This window comes from Ixodes scapularis, unplaced genomic scaffold (genome assembly GCF_016920785.2).
Source record: "Ixodes scapularis isolate PalLabHiFi unplaced genomic scaffold, ASM1692078v2 PGA_scaffold1__304_contigs__length_218370807, whole genome shotgun sequence".
Classification (NCBI taxonomy): Eukaryota; Metazoa; Arthropoda; class Arachnida; order Ixodida; family Ixodidae; genus Ixodes; species Ixodes scapularis.
The window spans coordinates 209,715,730-209,738,592 of record NW_024609846.1 but is presented as its reverse complement, the minus strand read 5'-3'; the positions used below and the strand labels follow the sequence as shown (position 1 = coordinate 209,738,592).

The window sequence follows — 22,863 nt, the reverse complement described above, 5'->3', positions numbered from 1 at the left end:
AAAAAGAGACACACTCTCCTCCCTCTCCTTCGCGCGCTGGGCTCTTGTCTTACTAAAGATGCGTTGAATTTTTTTTTTTTTTTTTATCCAATGTGATTTTGTAAACGCGTTTTTTTTTTTTTTTTTGGCATGTGTAACATATGCGTAGTGCGCTGAAGCTTGTATGTTTTATCACTGACATCGGAAGCCAGGCATGTGGAGAAATAAGGACCGTTTCAACAACAAACATAAACGACAAAATGGTGGATTGGCGTCACGTTAAAGCACCCTATGTGACATTAAAAAAAAGGCGCATTATTTATGCGGTGCGCGAAGTAGTTCTTACAACATTGGATTGTCAAAAGACGAAACGATGCTGCGTTTAAAACCTGTACCTCTAAAAAAAAAGGGGGGGGGGGGGGGGAGATAAAGTAAGGTGCACCTACGTGCAACTTGAAGAAGTCATGAAATGATATCGGGTTGTACTGGTCCTCGTCTGGCCCAGGTATACTCGCACGGAACTCCACTGATTCAGAAGCTTCTTTGTCGGGGTGAAATTCCGAGGATAAAATGGGGACTACTTTTTTTTTTCCGTCTTGCCTTCGCGAAGCTCGATGACGTAATTGTGGGATCGAAACCACCCACCTGACGACAGTCGAGCGCGGCTCATGGATTGGGCACAAGAACTGCGTGAGGGACTCGACTTTGGCTCGTGACAATCGATGCTTTGGCGGACACTCGGGTAGTTAGTAGCTCGTGTCCAACCGCTGCGGTGATGGGAATAGCCGAACCCTAACAATGCCTGGAGCTCAGCACGCGTTTTCTACTTTGCCGACCCCAGCGTGAGGGTATGATTAACGTTGGCGGCATAGGATAGGCACCAGGCCAGAAGGGCGCTTGTTCAGGCTCCGAATTGAGGGGATGAACGACGCTGATATTCATAGAATTATTTTGGCGACTGTTATTGCCTAGAAAGAAAAACTTCGGTAAGTTTATTCAGTTATTACATTTTTTTTTAACTACCTAAAAGAAATTAAAAAAAAAAACGATATTGCGTGAGCTTTGTGGCGGCGCACCTAAGGCTCGGAAATTTGTCTAAGTGCACCAAGATGGCGGCGCCCAGTAGAAGATCGGGGAAATGGAGCGTCCATACTGTAGCTTATCTAGCGACTCTGGATAGCGCGATAGGTAACGGGGGAGGGAGGTTGTATGCAGATGCGCGAGAGCCAGCGGGTATAAATACGAGCTCTTGTTGCAGGAAGAATTGGAGTGAAAGCGCATTCCGCGTCGCATTTTACTGGAAGAGCGTCGCTTGGGTTTGTTCATCGAATGTCGACACGTGTGACGTGGTAACTTTTCGCGCCCTGTTTTGTTTCTGAGTAACAGGTGGCAAGAACCGCGTGTGAATTACCGTTGGCGCCCAGTGCCCTGGCTTTGTTCGCGTCCCGTAGGCAGCTGCGGCCTTGGACGGAGCGATAAAGTGCGCGCCCTGTCATCGTATCGAAGCGTTAGCTATGAGTCTCGAGGGCGCCATTAAGTCAATTCACCGATGCTTGGTTATCACGGCACAAGCGTCTTCGTTAACACTCCGCCGCCGCCTTGGGACTTTGCTCTGCGGACTAATAATGTCTACTGCGATGCAAACACCAAGTGTACACCATTATTATTGTTTATAAACGCGTAGCGTTAAAGAAATGGTGAACCGAAATTTGGATTTAAAAAAAAAAAATAGAGGTAGGCGGGACTCTACAATCCCTACAACACTACTCGTAAGGCTATATCTCGAATGGACGGCCGTATTTTTGGAAAAAGAGGTCGAGATTGAACCAGGCCGACGAGGCGCGTGACGTCAACATATCTTGTTTCCGCCTGACGTCACGTCAAACGTGTCGTGAGGCATGAAATAAAAGCAGTAAAAAAACATTACATGTAACGCCAATTAAACGTCTCATATGATCTCACTTTACGAAGTAATTACTTTGCCTTAAAGGGGGGGGGGGGGGGTGCAATGATTCGGGCAGAATTTTTTAAAAGTTGCCCTCTGACACTTCTGAAGTAAAGAACAGAAAACCGATTTCGCCTGCGTGTCCTAGGTGTAAAAAAGAAAAAAAAAATAGAATAATAAAAATTGGCATTTCTGGCACCAGTCAATTCACTCAAAAGTCTTCGGTCACACCTGGTCCTCTTAGTGACGTAATTTGGGGCGCCGTGTTGCTTCCCGTGTGCTCCCTCGGAGGACGCTTCCTCTCCCTCTCTCTGCGTACATTAGCCGGCGTTGTGCTGCAGCTTAGAGCCGAGCGAGGTCACGTAATCTTCTCGCCGTAGTTCCCTCGGCTGCCACTCGCGGCTGCTGGTGGGGGAAAAAGCTCGACTTTTGCTTGGAAATTATGCTGCGAAATCGCGACATTTTTTTTTTTTTTTTTTTTTTTTTTTAATTAGGAGGTGTTTTCTCAATCCTCCGGGACCCGCTAAACACCGTAAAAATGACGAGATGCAAATTCTTCTACGTTGCACTCTAGAGGAACATTTGAACAATTTTAGGCGGAATATGCACTCACGACCCTTCGGTTGCGAACAAGACACGCTACTAACTGGGCCATGTTCACTACACTTTCTGCTAACGTTCAGGAAGAGCGTGATAATCGACTGATAAGGCGATGCGAACGGGGCTCGATAACGCTATCGCGTTGTTCTCTTAAAGGCGAAACTTAAGATGTACACAGCGCTCTATCTGTGTACATCTTCTCCGTCCTGTGTCCTTGTTCGCGCTGTTTTACCCGTAAACATGTCCTCAAAAAAAAAAAAAAAAAAAAAAAAAGTTTTTTTTTTTGTTTTTTGTTTTTTTTTGCGTAATTTCGTAGTTTGCCAAAGTTGATGTTTGGTCTAGGGCTCACTTCGGAAGCAATCACCGGGTGAACTACGGGCAACATTCATCGAATATGCGGGCACCATTAATCGAATAGCGAAATGATAACCGCGGTTTGATTGCGGAAAACACTTTCTTTACACCATGGAACTCTTTATAACTAAGGCTCTGTGTTTTCTACACTTTTTTGGTCAAATATGGAGGGTGCTTTTCGCAGTTTATTTTTCTGCTAGAAATCTGAGTCTATCGGTGTGTATTTTTGTTTGATTCCCAATTTTCCGAAATTCGGTGTTTCATTTTTGTTTGATTCCCAATTTTCCGAAATTCGGTGTTTCATGTTTTTTTCTGTTCTATTTTTTAATTAAAAAAAAAAAAAAAAAGTCTGGACGGAAACGGAGCCTGCATTTACAAAGAAAAATCACCGGTACCGAATTTCCGCATCTGCATTTGGCATCGCTATCCTTGCGATTGGCAGTACTACTCGTCCCACGACAAATCTTGAGGAAAAAAAATGTTTCTTGAAGAAACGTCGGTACTTTGAAATAGCTCCTGGCCGCATAAAACCCTGAGCTCAGCTGCCTTTCCCACCCTATGATATCTACAGGTTCACGTATTTCACCTTTATGACAACACGACCCTCTCCTCCCTCTACGAAGCACAAATAGTATGGTTCAAACTGGAACCCGAAACAATGGCTTCTTGTCTTGGTCCAGAAGTGCGTTGGCACTCAACGGACGAAGTACTGAAAGAACCTTGAGGAGATAAACTCCTCGTCAGTAGTTCAAGATGAACCTCTCGGGACCTCTAAGCCCGTGTGCTCTGACAAATTTTATTCGTAAATACCTTCTTTTTCTCTTTTTTTTTTCTTTTTATTTCGTTATCGTGACTTGGAAATTCGGAGTTCCTCGAATAAATCCGAATTGTCAAGTTTTCCGGCGGATGTTTTTCGGAGCTTATCGGATTTATCCCAAAACGCGGAACAATATTTATAACGTACTCCCGGAAACGCCCCATGGGCCACGGCAGGGCATATGAGCAGAATCGTTCTGCCACGTGACACCCAAGTTCACGTAATGAATCGTCAAATCACGCGACAACACACGATCTGACACCATGACGCGAAGTTACTGGACGTCAGTTAGTTAAACGATATGTGCTTTACACCCCAAAACTACTGTTTTGGGGTGTAAAGTGTAAACCTTTCGAAAACATTTCTACAATCGCTCCTTAAAAAAAAAAAAAAAAAAAAAAAAAAATATCTGCATTTTGTACAGTAATGGACCTTGAGGAGTTGAAGGTCGCTGGCGCTTAGTGCCGCAGTTAGTTCCGTCCATCGGCGTCGGGTGTTTCCGTCCGCCGTCGACTGGAAACGGCACGAGGTAATTGGGACATGGGCGATGCCGGCGCTCGACAATCGCGTACTGCAGAGATGAGGAGCAGCCTGCGCGGGGTGGGGAAGGATTGGGGGAAAGCGACGGCGAGAGCGCCGGCGAGCGATCGAAAGCTTTCCTGCGTGGCATTCCCGCCGGTGCAGCGTCGGGGCTTTCATTCCAGATGGCCGCGATGGGGAGCGGAGGGAGGCGAGGCGTCGTCGTCGCCGTTGTCGTCGTCCGACGGCGCTTTTTCCGTTTTCTGTCTTCTTCTCGGAGGCGGGCATCGGTCGGCGGCTCGGCGGTGTCGCTCGCGTGGAAGGGGAACACGGGGTGGACGGAAAGAACCCAAACACGCAAATAACCTCCGCGCACGCGCGCCGCGGGAGGCGAGAACGCTCGTTGGAGGTCTCCCCCTTTCTCTGTGCGGGACGGTAGGGCTGCGTGGGGAACGCGTCCTGTCTTTTTTTTTTTTTTTTAGCCCTATTTACTGTCGGTGTTTAAGGTATAAAGTCAATAAAAAAGACTAAATTGAGATCGACCTCCGACAGTTCGATTTTTTCTCTCCCTCTCGCTTTTGCCTACTGTTGCTCCCGTCGGTTTGGTGTCGCTGTTCGTCTAGGGAAAAAGAGGGAAGGTGCTTTAGACCGCAGTCGAGGGACACGTTTCGCGTGCGTTGTTCGATTTGTCGCTACTCGAATATGTGAGAACGATCGCCACAAAATCGTACGTATGTCGCCTCCCGCCCCCCCCCCCCCCCTTTCCCCTGTTTCCCCATGTTCTAATTCTCTCAAAAAAAAAAAAAAAAATCAAAATTTTTTTTTAAAGTTTTTTTTTTAGCATAGCAGTGGTCAAAGATGTTTGACCATTTCGGCCAGCTTTCTGAGAATCTTCGAAGTTGTTTACGAATCAAGGTTGCTCACTAGATGCACGCGGCTTATCCTGGAAAAAAAATATTTGAATCACGGGATGTGCAAATTCTTCGCAAGTAAAATAAGAAAAGAAGAAAGACGTGGGCAAATTTCGACGTTATGCGTAGCCCTCGTTGCGATCAGAAGCGCGGCGCTCGCGGGGGAGTTGTGGGGGAGGAGTGGCGTCCGGAGCAGCGGGCGTTCTTTGGGGGGAAGGAGCAGCAAAACGTGCAATCGATGGCTGCTGCCAGCGACACGGGCCAGCGGCACTCGCGCTCCTGCGCGTCTTGGTCGTCGGCGGCGGGCCAGCAGGCAGTCATTGATCTGCGGCGCCTCCTCCCGCTCCCCCGCACCTCGGGTCCTTCCCGACCCTCCCACGCGGTGCTGCGACGCCCAAATGCCGCGTTAATTGTTTCGAGTCCCTCCGTGGCATCTCCTTTCGGCCGCGCTCTTCCGCCCCTTGCCTTCTCCTTTAGCGGCGGTTTGTTTTCCCTCCTCGTCGTTGCGGGCCCCCCGGCGTCTGCACGCGCTGCTTATCGGTGGCGAGGACGGGAGGGGCGGCCACCGCGCTTTTCGTCGTCGAGGGCGTACGGTGTTCTCTCCTCGGCGTCGTCGTTTGCTTCCGTGTCTCCGGGGCTTGTACGCATAGCGGGCCTCGGGGGCAGCGGCGGCTGCTCGCCCGTTCGCTCGCTTGCGCGCCACGACGACTCTCTTTTTCCGGGTGCTGACGAGTCGGTGTGGCGAACCCCCCCTGCCCTCGGGCTCGGTTGGCTGCGAACACGGATGGAACGGAGCACGTCCCGGTAAAGCGGAGGATTCGGCCCCGGGGGATTTCCGATGGTGTCCCGGATGCTCGCTTTCTCTTCGGCCCCCGCGGAATTCGCGACGGTTATCGCCTTTTTTTTTTCGCAGTTTGGTGTTATTCGGCTTATCTTATATAAGTTATTATAACGGCGTTCGTTGCGCCGTTTGCCGAAAAATGGCAGTTGACACCGGTAACGTGGGGATTTCGACTAGTGAGTCACGCTGACATTACGAGAAAAATTTGAAACATTTCGACGTTGCGGTGCTTTGTTTTGGGGAGTTTTCGTAGTCCGTTTTTCTCCCCGCGCGCCTCTAGCCTTGTCTACTGAGTTTCGGATCTCGTAGCGGGTAGCGGGACGACGGAAAGAATCCACGGAAACTCGCCAGTACGCGGAATACGAGAACGACGCTTTGTTTGTCAAATGTACGGGTTGTCGTTTTTCCCGACAGTGTTTCCAGCCGAGCCGATATCATTTCGTGTTGGCTTACCCCTGTAAGGTAACACCAACAATCAATGCACGGCGTCAATAGACCCTTTTCAAAGGTCCGAGTCACCTTGTGGCAGTCACTAAATCCTCTCAATATTACCGCTCTAATGGCGGCGATAGGAGATGACGCTCGGCTAAATCAAGCACCCTCGAGTTCGTGAATCGAAGGTGACGTAAAAGGACCACCATCTTGTTCTGCACTGTGCTTTCGAAGAAGTTCGCTTTTTCTAGCTTGGAGAAGCTACGTAGTGCCGACATTACAGCGTCGGCTTTGGCTCTGCACAGGGGGGGTGGAATGACTTCCGGAAAGAGTCTATTATTGCTTTTGCGTGACGTTGTCGAGGTCAGCGTAGCTTTCGCAGTGCTCCGACGTTGCCGGAAGCTATTCGCCCGTGCGATAAGCGTTGAAAAGGTATATGACGTTTTGTGTTTCCCCTTCGATCCAGGTGGACTCCGAAAGAGATACGTGAAGACGTCCACAAAGCTCTCATCGCTGTTTTGAGTTCATGTTGAGAGTCCGGACTCTGGAGTCCAGCGTCAGACTCGGCGAATCCTAAAACCGGGACAGCGGAGCGCGTCTCGATGCGCGATTCGTTTCCTCGTCGAGGTTTCGCTTCGCGCGCGGCACGGCACGCTGGGCTCTGCGGGGGTGGCGCAGTCGGCCGCGGCTCGGGGGGAACTTCCTGGGCGTCCTGCGTGCGAGCCGATGCCGTCGGGCAGAAAGCGGCGGCAGCAGCCTCACTCTGTTTAATTAAAGCGGGGCAGCATAATTGGGTTTGCGTCGCCTGGACCCCGGCGAGCGGGCAGATCGATCGCCAGAGCGGCACCAGCGCCCGCCTTCGCGCGATTGATGCCTTTCGTCGGGGCGAACGCCACGCTACTCCCCCGGACCCGGCCGGCCTCTCAAACCTGGGCTTCGAAAACCAAAGAGAGAAAACAAATACTTGGCTGCGCTCACTGTTCCCCCGACTGCGGGGAGACAAAGCTGCGAGCCGGCCTCGCCGATCCCGTGCCTCATTGCGTCACGCGATTGGGCAAGATCCGCGTTCCAGAGGCCGGTCGAAGTCACGTGACGACTGGGATCGTTGAGGACTGGTGTAACTATCCACCGTGTATACCACCTTTCCAGCCGTTATTACCGCCGCGAAACATGCCGAATCACTGCGCGGTCGAAGCATGCGCAGCGTCTGATATTCAGTAGAAGAGAGAGCTAATTTGTTCCGTAGTAGGACAAACAAGTTATTGCTCGCTTTTCTTTCTCGACATTTCGCTGTTTCCTGTCACGTATATGCAGCTACTATGAAGTTTTCCGCTATTGCCCCGAAAGAGTGGCTCAATGTGCATAAAACATTGTAGCAACTGATTTTGCAAACTCTTCATTTAGCTATATTGTTTAATATGTCTACCGACTGACTTATTCTTGGTATATGTCATGCTCAGGCATCAAAGAGCAAAAGTCTTTATGGTTCCCACAGTTTTTATGCCCCATCTATATGCAGGGAAATAGCCTAAGTGTCGTTTCCAAATGCTTAAACATAGGAGCGTCTGCAATTCAGGAGCAGGGGCAAAAGCCAAGTTATGTTACCTTTGATTCGTGGCAGTCAAGAATACGTAACTTTAAAACTCCGTTGGAGCCCATGTGAAAGAAAAATGTGTACTCGTTTGATGTTTCATTATCTTTTCTGGGAAGGTTTATAAAAAGATGCATTATTCCCAATAAAATTACGCGGCACATGTTGCCTGCAAATTCTTTGTATGACCCATGTGGCTCGCTGGGAACACGAACGCGTCCCCGAACAGTCCTGCCTGGAACTGCCGTCCCATGACCTTCGTTGTTCCTCCTTCTCCCCAGGCGGACCTGTGCGGCCTGAAATGGCGTCGTCTGAGCTCGGAGCAGCAGGGCCCCTCCCTGGGCGGAGGGGGCCCCCACAGGGGTGGCGGGGGCGCCGCGGCAGATCCCCTGTCGGAGCCCGTGTTGTCGTCGTTTGCCAAGTGCCTGGCGGCCGACCTGCTGTGCGTGTGGCGGCGGGTGGCGCGCCCAGAGCTCCCACACCGTCGGGAGCTCTGGGTCTTCTGGTACGGAGAAGAGCCAGACCTGGCCGGACTCGTCTCGCCGGAGCTGAACGGTGAGTGGACCCTCACCGGTCACTCGGCTTTGATCGTCGCGGCGGGAAGGCCGGACCCTGTCGCCGTCGATAGAATCGGGGTGCCGGTAACACCTCTTCGTAGGGTGCGCTTACTGCGTCTTCGTTCGTGGTCACTCTGTTTCTGTCCGGCGTCATCAAAGAGTCGTGCCGGGACTCACTGCTGTCCCAGTGGAGGTGCATGTGGCAGATGCCTGCCCTGCTGCAGCTCGTTCTCTTGCCGGGCAAACCAAGGAAGCACCGGTAGCCGGAAACTGAAACGCTACGACGACAATCACGCATGCATTCCCCAATCTCTCGTTTTTCTTTTACCGAAACTTCTATGACCCAACTGCCAGGATCACAGCATCCGACAGCATGACGCGCTAGCTCCGGCTGTGAAGTCGGTTGCCTCTTCGATACCACTTTGGGTGCACGGGCGAAATAGGAGCTTAAACGCATCGGTCAAGACATGTTTCAGGCACCATAGTAGAACAGATTAACCGAAGGTGTCTTAACCTGGAATGGACGACATCGGCCCTCTCCGGCGTTGCAGGTGGATTACGTCGGCAGGCACCGAGAGGAACGCTTTATTCCGGTCCCGTCGCGCAACCGTGCCCACCCGTGACTCTGACGCACAGAAAATGCGGGAGGAATAGAAATTCTGCCCACCGCACCTGATCTGCCGAAGCAACAAACCTTTTTGTGACTTTCATCCACGTACCGCGGCAGTGGGATTTCCGGACGCTTAGTTTTGTTTTGGAGCATTGTCTCAACCCGGTTGCCAGACTAGTTTGTGCAAATCCTTTTTAAGTACATATTAATTCGTCCCTTCCTCCATCTACCTTTGCCTCAACTGGGCCTTCCTTTTTGACGTAGCCGAACTATGTCTTCGAAGTGATAGAGGCCGATTCTTGCACGTGCGTTTGAGCGTGATCGGGTGTACCGTGCGTCTGTGACCCCTCACAATGAGAGAACGCGCTGGCGCCATCTATCGGGAAACCCTGGAACTGCAGACAACGAGACTGCAGGCTTTGCAAGATCAATTATACCTACTATCAATGAGAAATGGCTGCTTATAACATTCTCAGGCATTTTTTGAGCTGACGGTGAAAGGATTAGGAAGTATATAGAAATTGGGAGTGCTCTCATAGATGATTTAGTGTGTTCTCTCGCCATAATCGATCTGGAGGGAACACAGTACTCTCGGTTGCACACAGACTTGACCATTTGAAGCAGCCTTAAAACTTTTGTCAATCATTCCAAAGATTTGACACCAGTGGCATAGCCAAAAACTTCTGTTTGGGGGGTGTTTTGCTTTTGTAGTAGGCTTGGAGGAAGGAGAAAGGAAGTAATCACTTTTTATTTCTATAACACAGGTATTGAAACAAACAAACAAAAAACAGTATATGTATGACAGCATATTTGACTGCTATAAAAAAAAATCTTTCCATAAAACTGACGCGAAAAGTAAAAAAAAAAAATGACAACTATGCTATTTTTTATTCCTTATGTCAATTGATGTGACAGGTGCTGGTGCGACTTTAAGTGAGCCACAGCAGCAAATGTTTTGTGTCGCAACGGAGCCCGGGGGTAACAGTGCAATTTTACTTTACAGTTTTCTCGCGAATAATTACAGGGAGTGGACACTCATTGCCCACTCCATGAAAAACTGAATTACTCTTGGGCTTGGAGCAATTACTTTTATGGGAGGAGAATGGTTCTTCAAAAGAGGGGAAAAGGAGTGACGTTGTGAACGACAAAGTCTACAAACCAGGTTAACCTCCCTTTCATCGTAATCTTTTTGCTCTATGAATCGGGGCTCTTGCTGGAGCACGTTAGATATCTGCTTTCATGTTTTGATGGTGTGTGCCAGAAAGAAGGAGAAATAGCGAAAACATGTCAGGGAGTATTCCGACCCCCAAACACCCCCCCTAGCCAGGTCGGGCATCTCTCTAGCTTGGAGAGATGCAAAGTTGGCACTTTAAGCAAGCATCTAGAACCAGCCGAGAAAGTAGTTGCGTTGATTGATTGATACAAGGGTTGTATCAGAAGTATTGCACAAGGGGGCATAACCTTTTTATGAACCAACATAGGATGTTCAAATGACACATGTTGTTAGAGCAACTCTTTCTTTATACGAGTGTTTTAGAACGTTTTGTTCGTGGGTGGTGAATAACGACTTCCAAGCAGCAGCAGCTTGCCTTCATTCAGTTCTTGACGAAGGAGGGGTGCAATGTGTCCGACATTCACAGAAGGCTACAGATTGTTTACACAGATGCCACCATTGACAAGACCAATACTCAAAGATGGGTGAAGTTCAAAGAAAGGGGAGCCAGCATTAAAGATAAACCCCACAGTGGGAGATCAATAATTGCGGCCACTCACGCAAACCGTCGGCGAGTCACACTCTGTGAGCTCGAAGATCGCAATCCTTAAAGGGAAGATGGGGCACTTGAGCATTTGAGAAAAAACACTTGAATTGCGTTCATTTGGCCTTTAGATTCACAAATATCACAATTATGTTTCTATGCGACCCGCCAGAGAGCCATAAGAGCAATTTTAAAATAGGGCTGGAGCCCCGCCTCCGTAGCCTTGGGCAGCCAAAAGATCCGTCGATGACGTCACGTACAACGACTGTCTTTCGCGTTTCCTCTTGTTTGTCAATATTTGCGCAGCAAATTGTTTGGGTATTCGTGCTCATGGGGTAAAAATACACTAGAATTCACTTCTAACTCATCTTTTTTCAAGAAGCTGCGTAGCTTTAACTCTCGGGGACAGGGGATTCACAATCCTTGAGACACCTGAGAAGCATAGCAAAGCCACCAGATGGAAGAGACTGTACAAGAATCTGAAAGCGGTTCACTATAACCGTGCACAACCACGCACGCTTTTGGCAACAGATTGCGCGATCGGCAAATTGCGCTGGATGGTCGTCCCTGCTCCTCCATGCAGCCTGGATCCAGCACCCTACAACCTCCGCCTGTTTGATCTAATGAAGAACAGCCTTCAAGGACAGCTGTTTGATGGAGCAGATGAGGTGAAAGTGGCTACAAAGAAGTGGGTCCAACAGTACACACTTCAATGTTTTCAACGAAGATTCGAGGTCTGCTTTCAGCGATGGCGTGAATGCCTCACGCACTGACAAGTAATCTTTTTTTCTTTTTATTCGAAACGATCGAAAAGGGTGTTTTGACATTACATGGAAAATTTGAAGCTTGGTAACTAAGTATTTGTGAACTAAAAAAGCAATTTCCAAAAGCCGAGTTTGAAGTTCCCGCGCAATGCGCGCCGGTGCAGTGACGTCAGACATTTTGAGTCGTCCTGTAACTCGAGTTTTTTCCCCGCCTCCAAAGTTCGAACCGTTCCGACTGGGAGTGTGTGTCGTTCCGCGATCAACCGGGCTCATCCGCGCGTGCCGCCTCTCGCTGTGAGCAGACGACGTCTCGCTTTCGAGTTGAAAGTTCTAAAGCCAGAATTTTTTTTTTCTTTTTTTTTTGAAACGGTGGAGGTTGAAGAGTACGTGCAGTGGACTGTTGTGAGGGGGCCACGTCGTGCTGGTGCTGCGCGAAAGGCTGCCCCGGCGGAGTCACAACCGAAATTACGGCGCACAGGCACGAAACCCAGTTGTTCTGACCGTTTGACGATTTCCTTTTGGATGTCCGAGAGGTCGTCGAGCACCGAAAAGAGACCGCCTTGTCCGATTCCCCGATCATTCTCTCAGTGCTACATGTGCCGAGCGCCGCCACGTTTTCCGAGGGAGGATAAAAAGCCAGGAGACGACAGAATTTCCGCATTCCGATTTTCGTTATTTCAAGTGAAGGATAGTAGTGTGTTCATAATTGCGTTAAAAAAAAAAAGCCGTTATTAAATATTATAAAAATGTCGCTTACAAAGCTTTTAAATTTCATAATCGACGTCACACATGAAAAGAAGCGAGGAGGTGAAAAAAGAGAGAATAACGCCAAAAAAAAAAAAAAAGCGCTCGCCGGCGTAAAAAAAATATTTTTTTGCGTTATTTTTTGTGTTTATTAGTACAACTTTCATCGTATTAGATAAAAAAAAAGTGCCTTTGCAGTGTCAATGCTCCTTTAAAGCACAAAGTAAGCAAAATTTAAAAAAAAATTATTTTAGTTTTTTTGCAATTTGGAAAGTATTTCTTTTTGCACATTTTCCATTGTCACACTCTTCTTAGAAACTCGTATTTCGGGCTGAAAACACCTTTTCCTAAAGCAAGTAGCGTGTGACCACGCCCCCTTTTAGGATACGCTCCCAGTTTATCAATAAATTTTTTATAAAAAAAGAGAAGTTCAACACCAGATCTAAAAGCATGTCCAGAATGAGTTAGATCTTAAACATGATCTGGCAACTATTGCAAGCTCTTTTTTTTTTTTTATCAAGACAACCCAAGGCACTGTGCACGTGTTTTCCACGTGTGTATTTTCAAACGCCTGTGTGAGGGACAGAATGGCGACGTTCAATGCTGTTCTTCCATTCAGTGGCGATAGCACCGCACGAGCCAATATGTCTTGTGAATTGAACCCTGGGTGAAACACCATCGAGTGGTTGAGGGAAGTTGACCGCACTCGAATATGCTTTGCGGAGGACCGAGCCACACGACACGTCACAAAAGAAGCAATGCGAAAGCGAAGACACGACTCAAATGGCTGCCAAGCTGGCGGCTAGTGAAGAAATGACTCGAGGTTGTTGGCACCAATAACAATTTATTATTTAACTTTTTTTTTTTTTTTTTTCTTGGTTTAATTTTAGTGTAGGGATGACCGAAGGAGCTTAGCTGAACCAGCTCGGGGATTTGGCGGCGTGGTCACCCGAAGCGTCCTTTGGAGGCGCCGGATGCCTCGGGTTTTTTCCCCTTTGGCGGCAAGCAGCGGCCAGCTCTTGAAAGTGGAAGCAGATTTCCCCGCATGGGAAGTGAACAAAGCCTTCGTTCCCAGGGCGGGAGTGGGTGGTTGCCCTTGCCGTCGGGGGAATTGGGGAAATGACATTGTCAGGGCCATGGGGGCGACTCCGGCGATAAAAGGGAGGTCCGGCCCCCCTTCGGAATGTCGGCGTGCCTTTTTGGAAAAGAGTTTGAACGAGCCCGAGCGCGGAGCAAGACGTCATCCTCCCGAGGTCCCTGCGCGTATTCTGTCTTGCGGGACAGAGAACTTGCCGTGCGCGGTAAGGGACTTGCGCCAGCGTTGGGATGCCGCGATCGGCAGCAGCAGCAGCGGGGACCGGAAAAATAACCATCCTTTCGGGGTGGACGGAACATTTCTCTCAATTATCTCGGAACAGTGTTTTTTAGTACATAGGCCATTATTTCCCGAACCTGCCATTATAGAGGTTTGATTTTTTGTTTTCCTGCCACCTTCATAAGTGTTGAAAATGACTGAACTACAATTAAAAATATGTACCTAACAGTGTTTGCCACGCATTTTTTAATACAATAAAAAGAGAGCTAAAATTTCAGAATTAAGAAAAATTGATTAAGAATTTAAATTTCGATTGGTTTAAATTATTTTGGTTCAGTGCAAAAAACAACATTTTGAGCAAAATGATAGATGTGCGACAGGAATACTCTTAATAGCTACTGAGAAAATTGTTCCTGAGCGTGGCCTAAAATGCATGGGGAGTATAGGACTTACCCCGTGCCCTTAACATTATATAGAAGAAGGTACTCGAACAACATCTGCAGTTTGAACGGCCCGTGACATTTAACGATGCAAGTTTCGCCCGATTCCGGTGCAGCCCTCGTGCAACAAGAAGGTTCGATGAAACGCCATGGCTCGATAAGCATTGCTAGGATTTCCACACAAGTTATTTTGCTTCCCGTAGTAGCGACATCTTAAAACGGGCCTCGATAGGGAGTTTTCGTAGACCGCGTTTTCCCTTCCGCTAAACCCTCCGCAACGAAGAAGCCGCTACTGCGCCTGCGCGCCGGTGGCCTTGACTGTAGAGTTCAGGGTATCGTAGCGAGTTGCGGAGGAGCGTCGCGTGACGTCGGAAACGGTCTACGAAAGCTCCCTACTGCCTCTAGAGGTGTAGCCGCGGCTCGTCGTTGCGCTTCCAGGCCAATAGGGAGTTTTCCTGAATCGTTTTCGCCGTCCCGCAAGGCCCTCCGCAACCCGCTACGATAGCGGGAACTCCACAGTCAAGGCTATCGGCACGCAGGCGCAGTAGCAACTTCTTCGTTGCGGAACGCTTAACGGAGGGGGCAGCGCGGTCTACGAAAACTCCCTAATAGGGAGTTTTCCTAGATCGTTTTCGCTGTCCCGCAACGCTCTCCGCTACGATACCCGGAACTCTACAGTCAAGGCCATCGCCGCGCAGGCGCAGTAGCGGCCTCTTCGTTGCGGAGGGCTTAGCGAAAGGGGAAACGCGGTCTACGAAAACTCCCTAATACTTCTGCGCGAGCTTCGGTACAACCGCAAAACCCGGTGTGACCATTTAAACTGGGGCAGGTTTTGCACTACCCAATTCGCTACATTTTCCGGATATCCGGCCCTTCCCGATACGGTGATTAGTATCTCAACATTCAGGATAGCTTTCGAGAAAACGGCCAATAGAGGTGATTCCCTAAAGCCACGTTCATATTTTCCCGCGCTTTCTACTGGCCTGGCATCACACAGAGTTGCAGGTCGTCTAGACATCTTTAAAAACCAAATATGTCACTTTTTTTTTTAATTGGTTTGTTTGTAGTGCTAACGCGGGAGCAGACTGGGACACTTTTCATTCCTTTACCTGCCTGACCTCGATTAAATGTGGGTGCGTTGCAGCAATTGTAAAGCAAATCGACCACCACGAAGAAAAAAAAAGAAACGCAATGAAACGAATGAAATGAGACCATCGTCGGGGAAAGGCCGGTCGCCGTTCGTCTCTCCCGGACGCTCCTCGTCGTCCTCCTGTGCCGGGAATGCGCCGGGTCGGCGCGCGCTCTTCCGGGGAAGAATGCGAGGAACCGGCCGAGAAATTGAGTTGGCCATTTCGGAATCGGGCAGAACAGGGAGAAAGAAGCGCGGCGTGAGGAAGGGGAGAGCTGAACCGGTTTCTGGTCGCGTCGTCGGTCGCTGCGGCGGGCCCGCTCGACCGACTGCCGCCGTCCCTTCGCTCTCGGCTCTTGGGAAGGCTGGTCGACACCGGCGGCGGCAACCGCCCCCCGCGCGCCGGAGAGCGTCGTCAGCCGACCGGTGCAGCGGAGCGACCACCACTTCGGGTCGGCGCGTGAACTTGTGCGAGTGTCGGTTTCGTTCCTTGCGCTTTCTCCATTCTTCATTCCCACTTTCTCTCTTGATTTTTTTTCCCCCCTCCCTCCGATGTACGGATGCGTTGTTGTCTTTGCCCCGTGTGCGTGACCAGTTCGAAAGACCCGATGGCTGGCAGTTGCCGCCGCCCTCGTGAGCGAGCGAGGTTTTCTTATCCCATCTCCAGGTCTCTTCTGGCTTGTGGAAGGGAATGTTGTTTCTCTGTAGCCAGACGACTCTGTCCCACCAAACTTCGCTGTAATTTTACTTTTATTTTACGCCCGTGACAAGAGCGCTGCCGCCGCTGCTCTTGTGACGGGGGTTACCCTTTCGTTCTTTCTTCACGGAACGAACGGGGAAGCAAAGTTCGGTGACCCTGGCGGTGTGTTAGCTCAGCCCACCGCTGACATTCGGACATGTCGGAAGCGAATGCGTTGGGTGAACCGAACAACTGACCAGCACGCGCCCGGTCGATTCTCCTAAAGCAACATTGTAGCCCAGCTCTTTTCCAATGGTTCCCTCCACTTTTTTTATTTTTTTTTATTATTTGTTAGTTTGAGCTCGCGTGTCCTTTTGGCCGGTGTCTCTTCGATCTGGGACGCCCGCGGCGAGAGGGCCCGCAGTCTCGGCTGGCCGGCTGTCGTCGCCGTCGTTGTCGTCATCATCATCGACCTCGTTCTTCGCCCGTCCCCTCCCTCTCGGTTGTCGCTGCTTGCCGTGCGCCTCTTTCCCGTTCTGCGGTCGGTGCCTTCCTTCCCTTTCGTTCCGGCGCTCTTCTTCGTGTTGCTCGACGTGTCCGTCGCTGTCCTTGCGCCTTTCCCCGGGGCCGGCTTGTGCGTGCGACTGGCCGAGATCGAATCGTTCTTCTTTCGATGTTCGGGCCCCGTTTCTTGCGTTTTTTCTTCTAGCCTTTGTTTCTCCACGATTCATTGTACTCGCCCGGTGTAGGGTAGTCTCAACATCGAGTCAAAGTTGCACGAAGCTCTATTGAGGGGGAATCTTTTCTTCAAAACGATGGCAGCCGCAGACCGATTGAGAGTGGGCGGTCTAGTTGCTGGTCGATCGTAATGTTCGTGTCCACATGCGGTCCTTCGGCGAATAGCATATGCCAACTCATGCTGGCAGATTGGAAAACCACCTTATTAATATCCAGGGTGCGCACAAATTCTTGAAACCCTCGAATTTAAAAAAATTGGGTTTTCAAGGCCGTTGAAAACCCTGGATTTTTTGCTCGACCTTGAAAACCCTTGAATTTGACTTCCAGGGCCCTTGAAAGTCCTGAATTTTTTGGTTAGGCCTCGAAAATCCCCGGAGTGGCTGTTTATATAGAAAATGCGGGTATATATTGTACATTTTTGTTATGCTTATCGATTTTTTTTTTCGTTTCGGTCTAAGTTATTTTAGTTTGTTTAGATGTAGTCGATGTTCATTGGGTGATTGGCCAGATTGGAGCACATCCGAATGCAATCTGATCCGGGAATGCTTTGCGCACTGTTTCCGCCATGGCGAATGGTGTTTTGTCGTCGGTCGTAGGAAAATGCCGCGCAAAAACTGGTTTTTAGGTGCGTTGCTTTGCAGTGATGAATATCAGGACTGGATGGCGCCAGATACGACTAATCAGCAACGCGCAAGATGCAAGCCGTGCTGAAAAACCTTCGATGTCGCCGCCATGGGTGAGTCGGCGTTGAAGAGACATAAAGAGCGCGAAACATGCCGGCATCATGAAGATCGCAGTTAAGAGCTCGGCGCAAAATTACCTGGCTAAAGCACGAGTCAACAATCCACTGTCCCGCCTCCACCGCATTTACAAAACCTAAACGCTGCTTGCAAGACGCACGAGTTAATGACAAGCACCGAAGTGTTGTGGACTCTGAAGGTCGTCACATCCGACTGTTCCTACCGGTCATGGTCACAAGCGGGCAAGTTGTTCGAACACATGTTCCCAGGCAGTGAGGTGGAAAAAGCATTTTCGTTTGGAGAAGAGGAATGCGCCTATGTGACGTGCCATGGACTGAGACCTTTCTTTCTAACGGCTTTGCAGCGGGAAATCAAACAGTGTGAGCACTACGCGGTGCTTTTTGACGAGCCTTCGAACGACTATTTGCATTGCAAACAAATCGATGTGCACGTAAGGTTGTGGGACTCGTCTCATAAGGTGACAACAAGGTACTACAACTCGGTGTTTATGGGGCACTCCACGGTCAAGGACATACGAAGAAAGCTGTTGAGTGCACTCCAACCTTTTCCTCTTGAGAAGATTCCTCAGATATTGCTGGATGGTTCCAGTGTTAACTCGAAGCTATTTAAGAACTTCCAAGTGCACCTGCAACAAACATACCAAGTTTTGTGTGTGGACATTGGCACCTGTGGTTTCCACATAATGCACAACGCCTACAGGGCAGGCATTACAGCAAGTAGGTGGGGGCTAGATTGCTTACTGTCTAGTCTGAGTGCACTGTTTGAGAGCTCTCCAGCGAGGAGGGAAGACTATAACAGTAACTGGGCAGGAAACATCTCCCCTAAAGTTTGCCCCTCACCGCTGGATAAAGAACGTCCTTGTAATTGAGAGAGCCTTGTTGTGGTGGTGCGACATCAAAACATTCGTTGAGGCTGCAAGAAGCAAAGAAGTGAACTTGCCAAATCTGGATCTTTTCAGAACTTGATTGAGTTCTACAGCGACACTTTGCTGCCGGCAAAGCTTGACTTTGCACTGGGTGTTGCCATGGCACTCAAGCCATTCCTGACAGAGTACCAAACAGACAAACCGATTGTCTTCTCCCTTGCAAGAGATTTGGAAACTGTTGTCCGGAAACTGCTGGTTTCTTTTAAGTGCTCAGTCTTGTCCGCTTCAAAAGGACTCACCGGCCTCCGGAGGGTGAACATTGAGAACCCAGACTATCGTACTCCAATCGAAAAGGCGGATATAGGCCATACAGCTGAGCAGGTCGTCAAGAAAGCCCAAGCCAGTTCGAAGGACGTGTTTCGATTCCGGATGGACTGTAAACAGTCCCTGAACTCCGTGACAACGAAAGTTCCGAAAAGAAGCCCCTTGAAATTCCCCGTGGTTAGGGGCCTTTCCTCATTGGACCCACGACAGATGTGTTCTGGGTCAGATGAGTGCCTTGCTGGTTTTAGAAAAGTGTTGGACGTCCTCATCACCGCAGGGATAATGACTGATCACCAACGAGACACACTACTGGCACAGTACACCCAGAGTGCCTTCATGTGCGCTTCGCATAGAGTGATGCCAACTGCCTGTTTCCCTTTCCCACACCCTCTTCCACCGCCATTTTGTTCCTCTCATTGTTTCCCCGTGGGCCTGTCCACAACGCTGCTCCGAACTTCTGAGATAAGGTGCTTGTTTCCGGGAGGGTTATAAGCCCCACGGATTATCGCCGAGGAACAAAATGGCTGCTGGTTTGTCGGCGAGTGGTATTACAAAGGGCGGCATCACCCTAGCAAAGCGCACATGAAGGCTCCCTAAGTACGCCGAGCTCTTGCAGGAACAGAAACATCACCTGCGACTATTTGAAAAGAGTATGAACAGAATAGATGAGTATTCCACTGAGCTCATGAAGTTTAGTTCATCGTATACAGAGCTGTGGAAAGTAGTTAAACTCTCGCTTGTCCTAAGGCATGGACAGGCAACTGTCGAGCGAGGGCTTAGTGCTAACCGCCAGGTCTCGGTAGAAAATCTGAAAGACCTTTCCTAACCAAGTCTCTGAACGGATTGTGTGCGGTGCAGTGGAAAAGGCAGGTGGTGTCCTCAACATCCCGGTCACGAAAGAGCTGAGGACCTCTGTGTCAGCTGGGAGACAGCAGTACACTGCATATTTGGAAGCAGCGTGAAGGTGCCAAGCAGGCATAAAAACGCTGCATTAATTAAAAAATTGACGCCAAAAAAAAAAAGCTTGAAGCAACTATAGCTGATTTCGCAGCTCCAGCAAATGCCTTCGCAGAAAAAAAAAAAAAAAAGACCTCACATACTTTGTCAAATCAAATAGTCTTAGGAAAACTGCAAAAAGCAAGGCCGAGGAGCTTCTGAGCATCAGCCAGCAAATACAGGAAAAACTGCAAGGGAGGACCTAACTCATCGAGTTAGGTCCTTGCGAATACACTCTCACAAAGGCCTTGAAATTCCTTGAATATCTTTCTTTTAATCCTGTACGAACCCTTACTATCTTTTCCGTAAAAAAAGAAAAAAAAATTGAAGGACGCGAGAAAAAAAAAAGTTGAAGGTTTAAATAATCACTCCCAATATTTGGTTGCCTGAATTGGCGTGCGATTGAAATGTTTTCGGTTTTCTTTTTTGCATTCAGTTTAACGAGTGCTTTGCTTACTGGGGCCGTGAATACGTGCCTGGGCAAAAGCGTTTTTGTTTTGTTTTTTCGAAGAGGAAAAAGGCGGCGTTACTTGACAATAATTTCCCCCGGGGACGGAGACTACGAAGGCAAATCGGTTAGGAGGACCGTGACCGAAATTTGGCCAGGCGCGAAGTAGTATCGCCGCCCTATCTTAAGCCTCGGGTGCGCCCGATAACGCAGTCGCGTCCGCGCGTCGGAAACTGTGTGAAGGTCGCTCCGCGAAGTGCAGATAAGGGTTACCATACACGCGGCTCTAACCAGCTGTTTGTGTACCTGGCTTCGACGGAAGTCTGCTCGCTCTCTCCTGTTAACGGGTGCGTTACATTGCTCGGCCGTCGCCACTTGAGTAGGGCGGGAAGGGCGCTGGAGGGACCGACGCGCGCGCTGACGTGTTCCAGCGACGTTTTCGGGCTTTTTTCAACGTGACGTCTTGACGGGTTGTGTTTCGGCACTGCGACGACGGCGGTCGGCTGCGCGTCGTCGGCATTCGGCGCTCTCCGGGCATGCGGATTCCGTTCGGCCTTGCTCCCCGAGTCGGCCTCGGAGAAGCGAGCGCTCCGCCAAGGCCGCGCGTCGGCAGGCAAGGCACACCCGATGTGTGTGATCGCTCTCGCCGGTAACGATACCCTTTTGGCTCGTCGGTTGCTCCTTTGTCGGTGGGTGTGTGCGGTGTGGGCACGCACTATCATCAACCTAGTATCGAGCACGGTTATTGAGCGAATTAATAGGGTTGTTCCCTCGATTACCGATGTTCGGGGCTATGCGTGTTGCTTCGCTTTATTTGGCGGCTCTAGTGCCAGCTACACGGGGATTTGTTTATTTTTTTCAAGATCGTTCGTTATGACGAGACGTGACATATTTTACGAATGACAGAGTATGGTAATGATTTCTGTATTATACGAGCTTTTCTCGGGAGCCAATGAAGCGAGCCTTTGTTTAGGTGTCCTGTGTATAATAATGTTCCACGTGCGGACTATCTCAGGATGTTTTTTTTTTTCGCTCGAAACCTACCCTTGCAAATTATGCACACCGAAAGTAAACTAAAATTGCAATATTCGCAATTTTTGTGTGTGTGTGTGTGTGCGGAGGAGTATGGTGAAAACGTAAGACGCAAAAGCGTTAGGACTAGGGCTGGGCAATTCGATTAACCTACCGATTAATCGATTAATGCTTTAATCCTGATTAACTTTTTAGACCAGTAATAATCATTAATATTTTGACAAACCAAAAAAAAAAAATTCACGCTATGTACACCTCTAGAAAGGGCAAACTTTGGATCAAATTTTCGCCCAAAGTAAAACGTATGGGCAAGATTTGCAACTCCTGACAAGGTGCAGAAGGTTGCACGTGTCCCGGCCTCTCCAACGCCGTGCGAGTGTCCGTTTAGCGCTGCAGGGACTACCGTTCGAGCAGTCGGAGGAGGTCGCTATCGCCAGAGAATATCAACGAAGCGCTTTGCCTCATACAGTTCAAGTATGTCAGTATCTTTGAACTGTTCTCACTTGCGTATCACAGTTGATCCATAATCGAAATTGTTTATTGCGCTGTTTATCACATACTGGGGAGACCGGTTATAACGAAGTTGGTTATAACGAAATAGCGGCTACAGCGAAGTGATTCCCGATTCCCGTTGATTTCATTATAACCGGTCTCGACAGTATTCAGAAGAGGCAGAAGAAAAAAAAACGTATATATGTAGATATTTGTAATTTTGACTTTTTGCAAATATGTGTGGAAATAGACGAGACCGATTAAAGGGTGCCGATTAATCGGGTCAAGTTTTTAATCGATTTTCAGCCCTAGTACTCGTGGGTGACACCTCTCTCCCTATTGGCTGGCATAAGCGATCATGTGATCGTAGCGACAACCAATGGCGTTTGTAGGGATCGCTTGAGGATTTGATCGTTTCCTGGAAACTGAGGTAATGGACCTTCAACCGCTCGGATGGGGGCACCCGATCCGAGCGGTTGAAAGCGGAGAAAAAAAATCGGTGAGCATTTCTCCGCATACGCTCAATGGCCGGTGAGCTTTTCTCCGCATCCGCCGGTTTTGCGGTGAGCTTTTCTCCGGTGAGCTTTTCTCCGGTGATCTTTTCTCCGGTGAGCTTTTCTCCGGGATTCCTTAGGTGCACCGCGGCCTCTTTCCCCGTTTCGATCATTCAGCTCTTTCCGTCGGTGGTCTCTTCGCGCGATTTTTCGAGATGCACTCGGACCGAAAGCAGTTTTAGGGCAGCGTTAAGCCTCGCCGATTTTCGAGAGAGATCAATGGGGCCGCCTATCGTACTTTGGTTATTTTTAGTTCGCTCGCGCCAGCCAACTCGAAAATGATCGCTCGACGAGTGGAGACAGACGCGCTCATTTCGATTTTTGGCGGGCGCTGGGTCGGTCTCCTTTTTGTTTTCTTGGACGTGACCCAAATTCCCTCCGAGGTCGGCGGGAGGCGCGGGAATCCGAGAGAGACACGCAGGACCGGGGGATTCACCCTCGCCGCTGCTGAGAAAGGCGGCGCCGTTACTCTCCCTTGAAATTGCGCGGGTTATTTGGGAGTTTAAGCAGACCGTTTCCGCAGCCCGGTAAGCACCCGGATAGCGCTCCGCAATCCGCCACAAGACCTTGAACTATGCAGACAAGGCTGGCGGCGCGCGCGCATGCGCAGCTGCGGCGTTTTCTTTACGGATACCGTAGCGGAGGAGAAAAACGGTCTACGAGCGACTC

The 22,863-nt window shown here is 49.5% G+C and overlaps 1 protein-coding gene across 2 annotated transcripts in view; it reads left to right on the top strand.

The window, feature by feature from the left end:
• The window catches only part of LOC8039474 (mediator of RNA polymerase II transcription subunit 13), a 150,827-nt gene that overhangs the window by 31,236 nt on the left and 96,728 nt on the right, over nucleotides 1-22,863 (top strand). For both annotated transcript variants that reach the window (XM_029994571.3, XM_040222401.3), the window contains exon 2: nucleotides 8,271-8,544. In XM_029994571.3, the coding sequence (XP_029850431.2) occupies nucleotides 8,271-8,544 (274 nt within the window). The remainder of the gene's footprint in view (nucleotides 1-8,270; nucleotides 8,545-22,863) is intronic.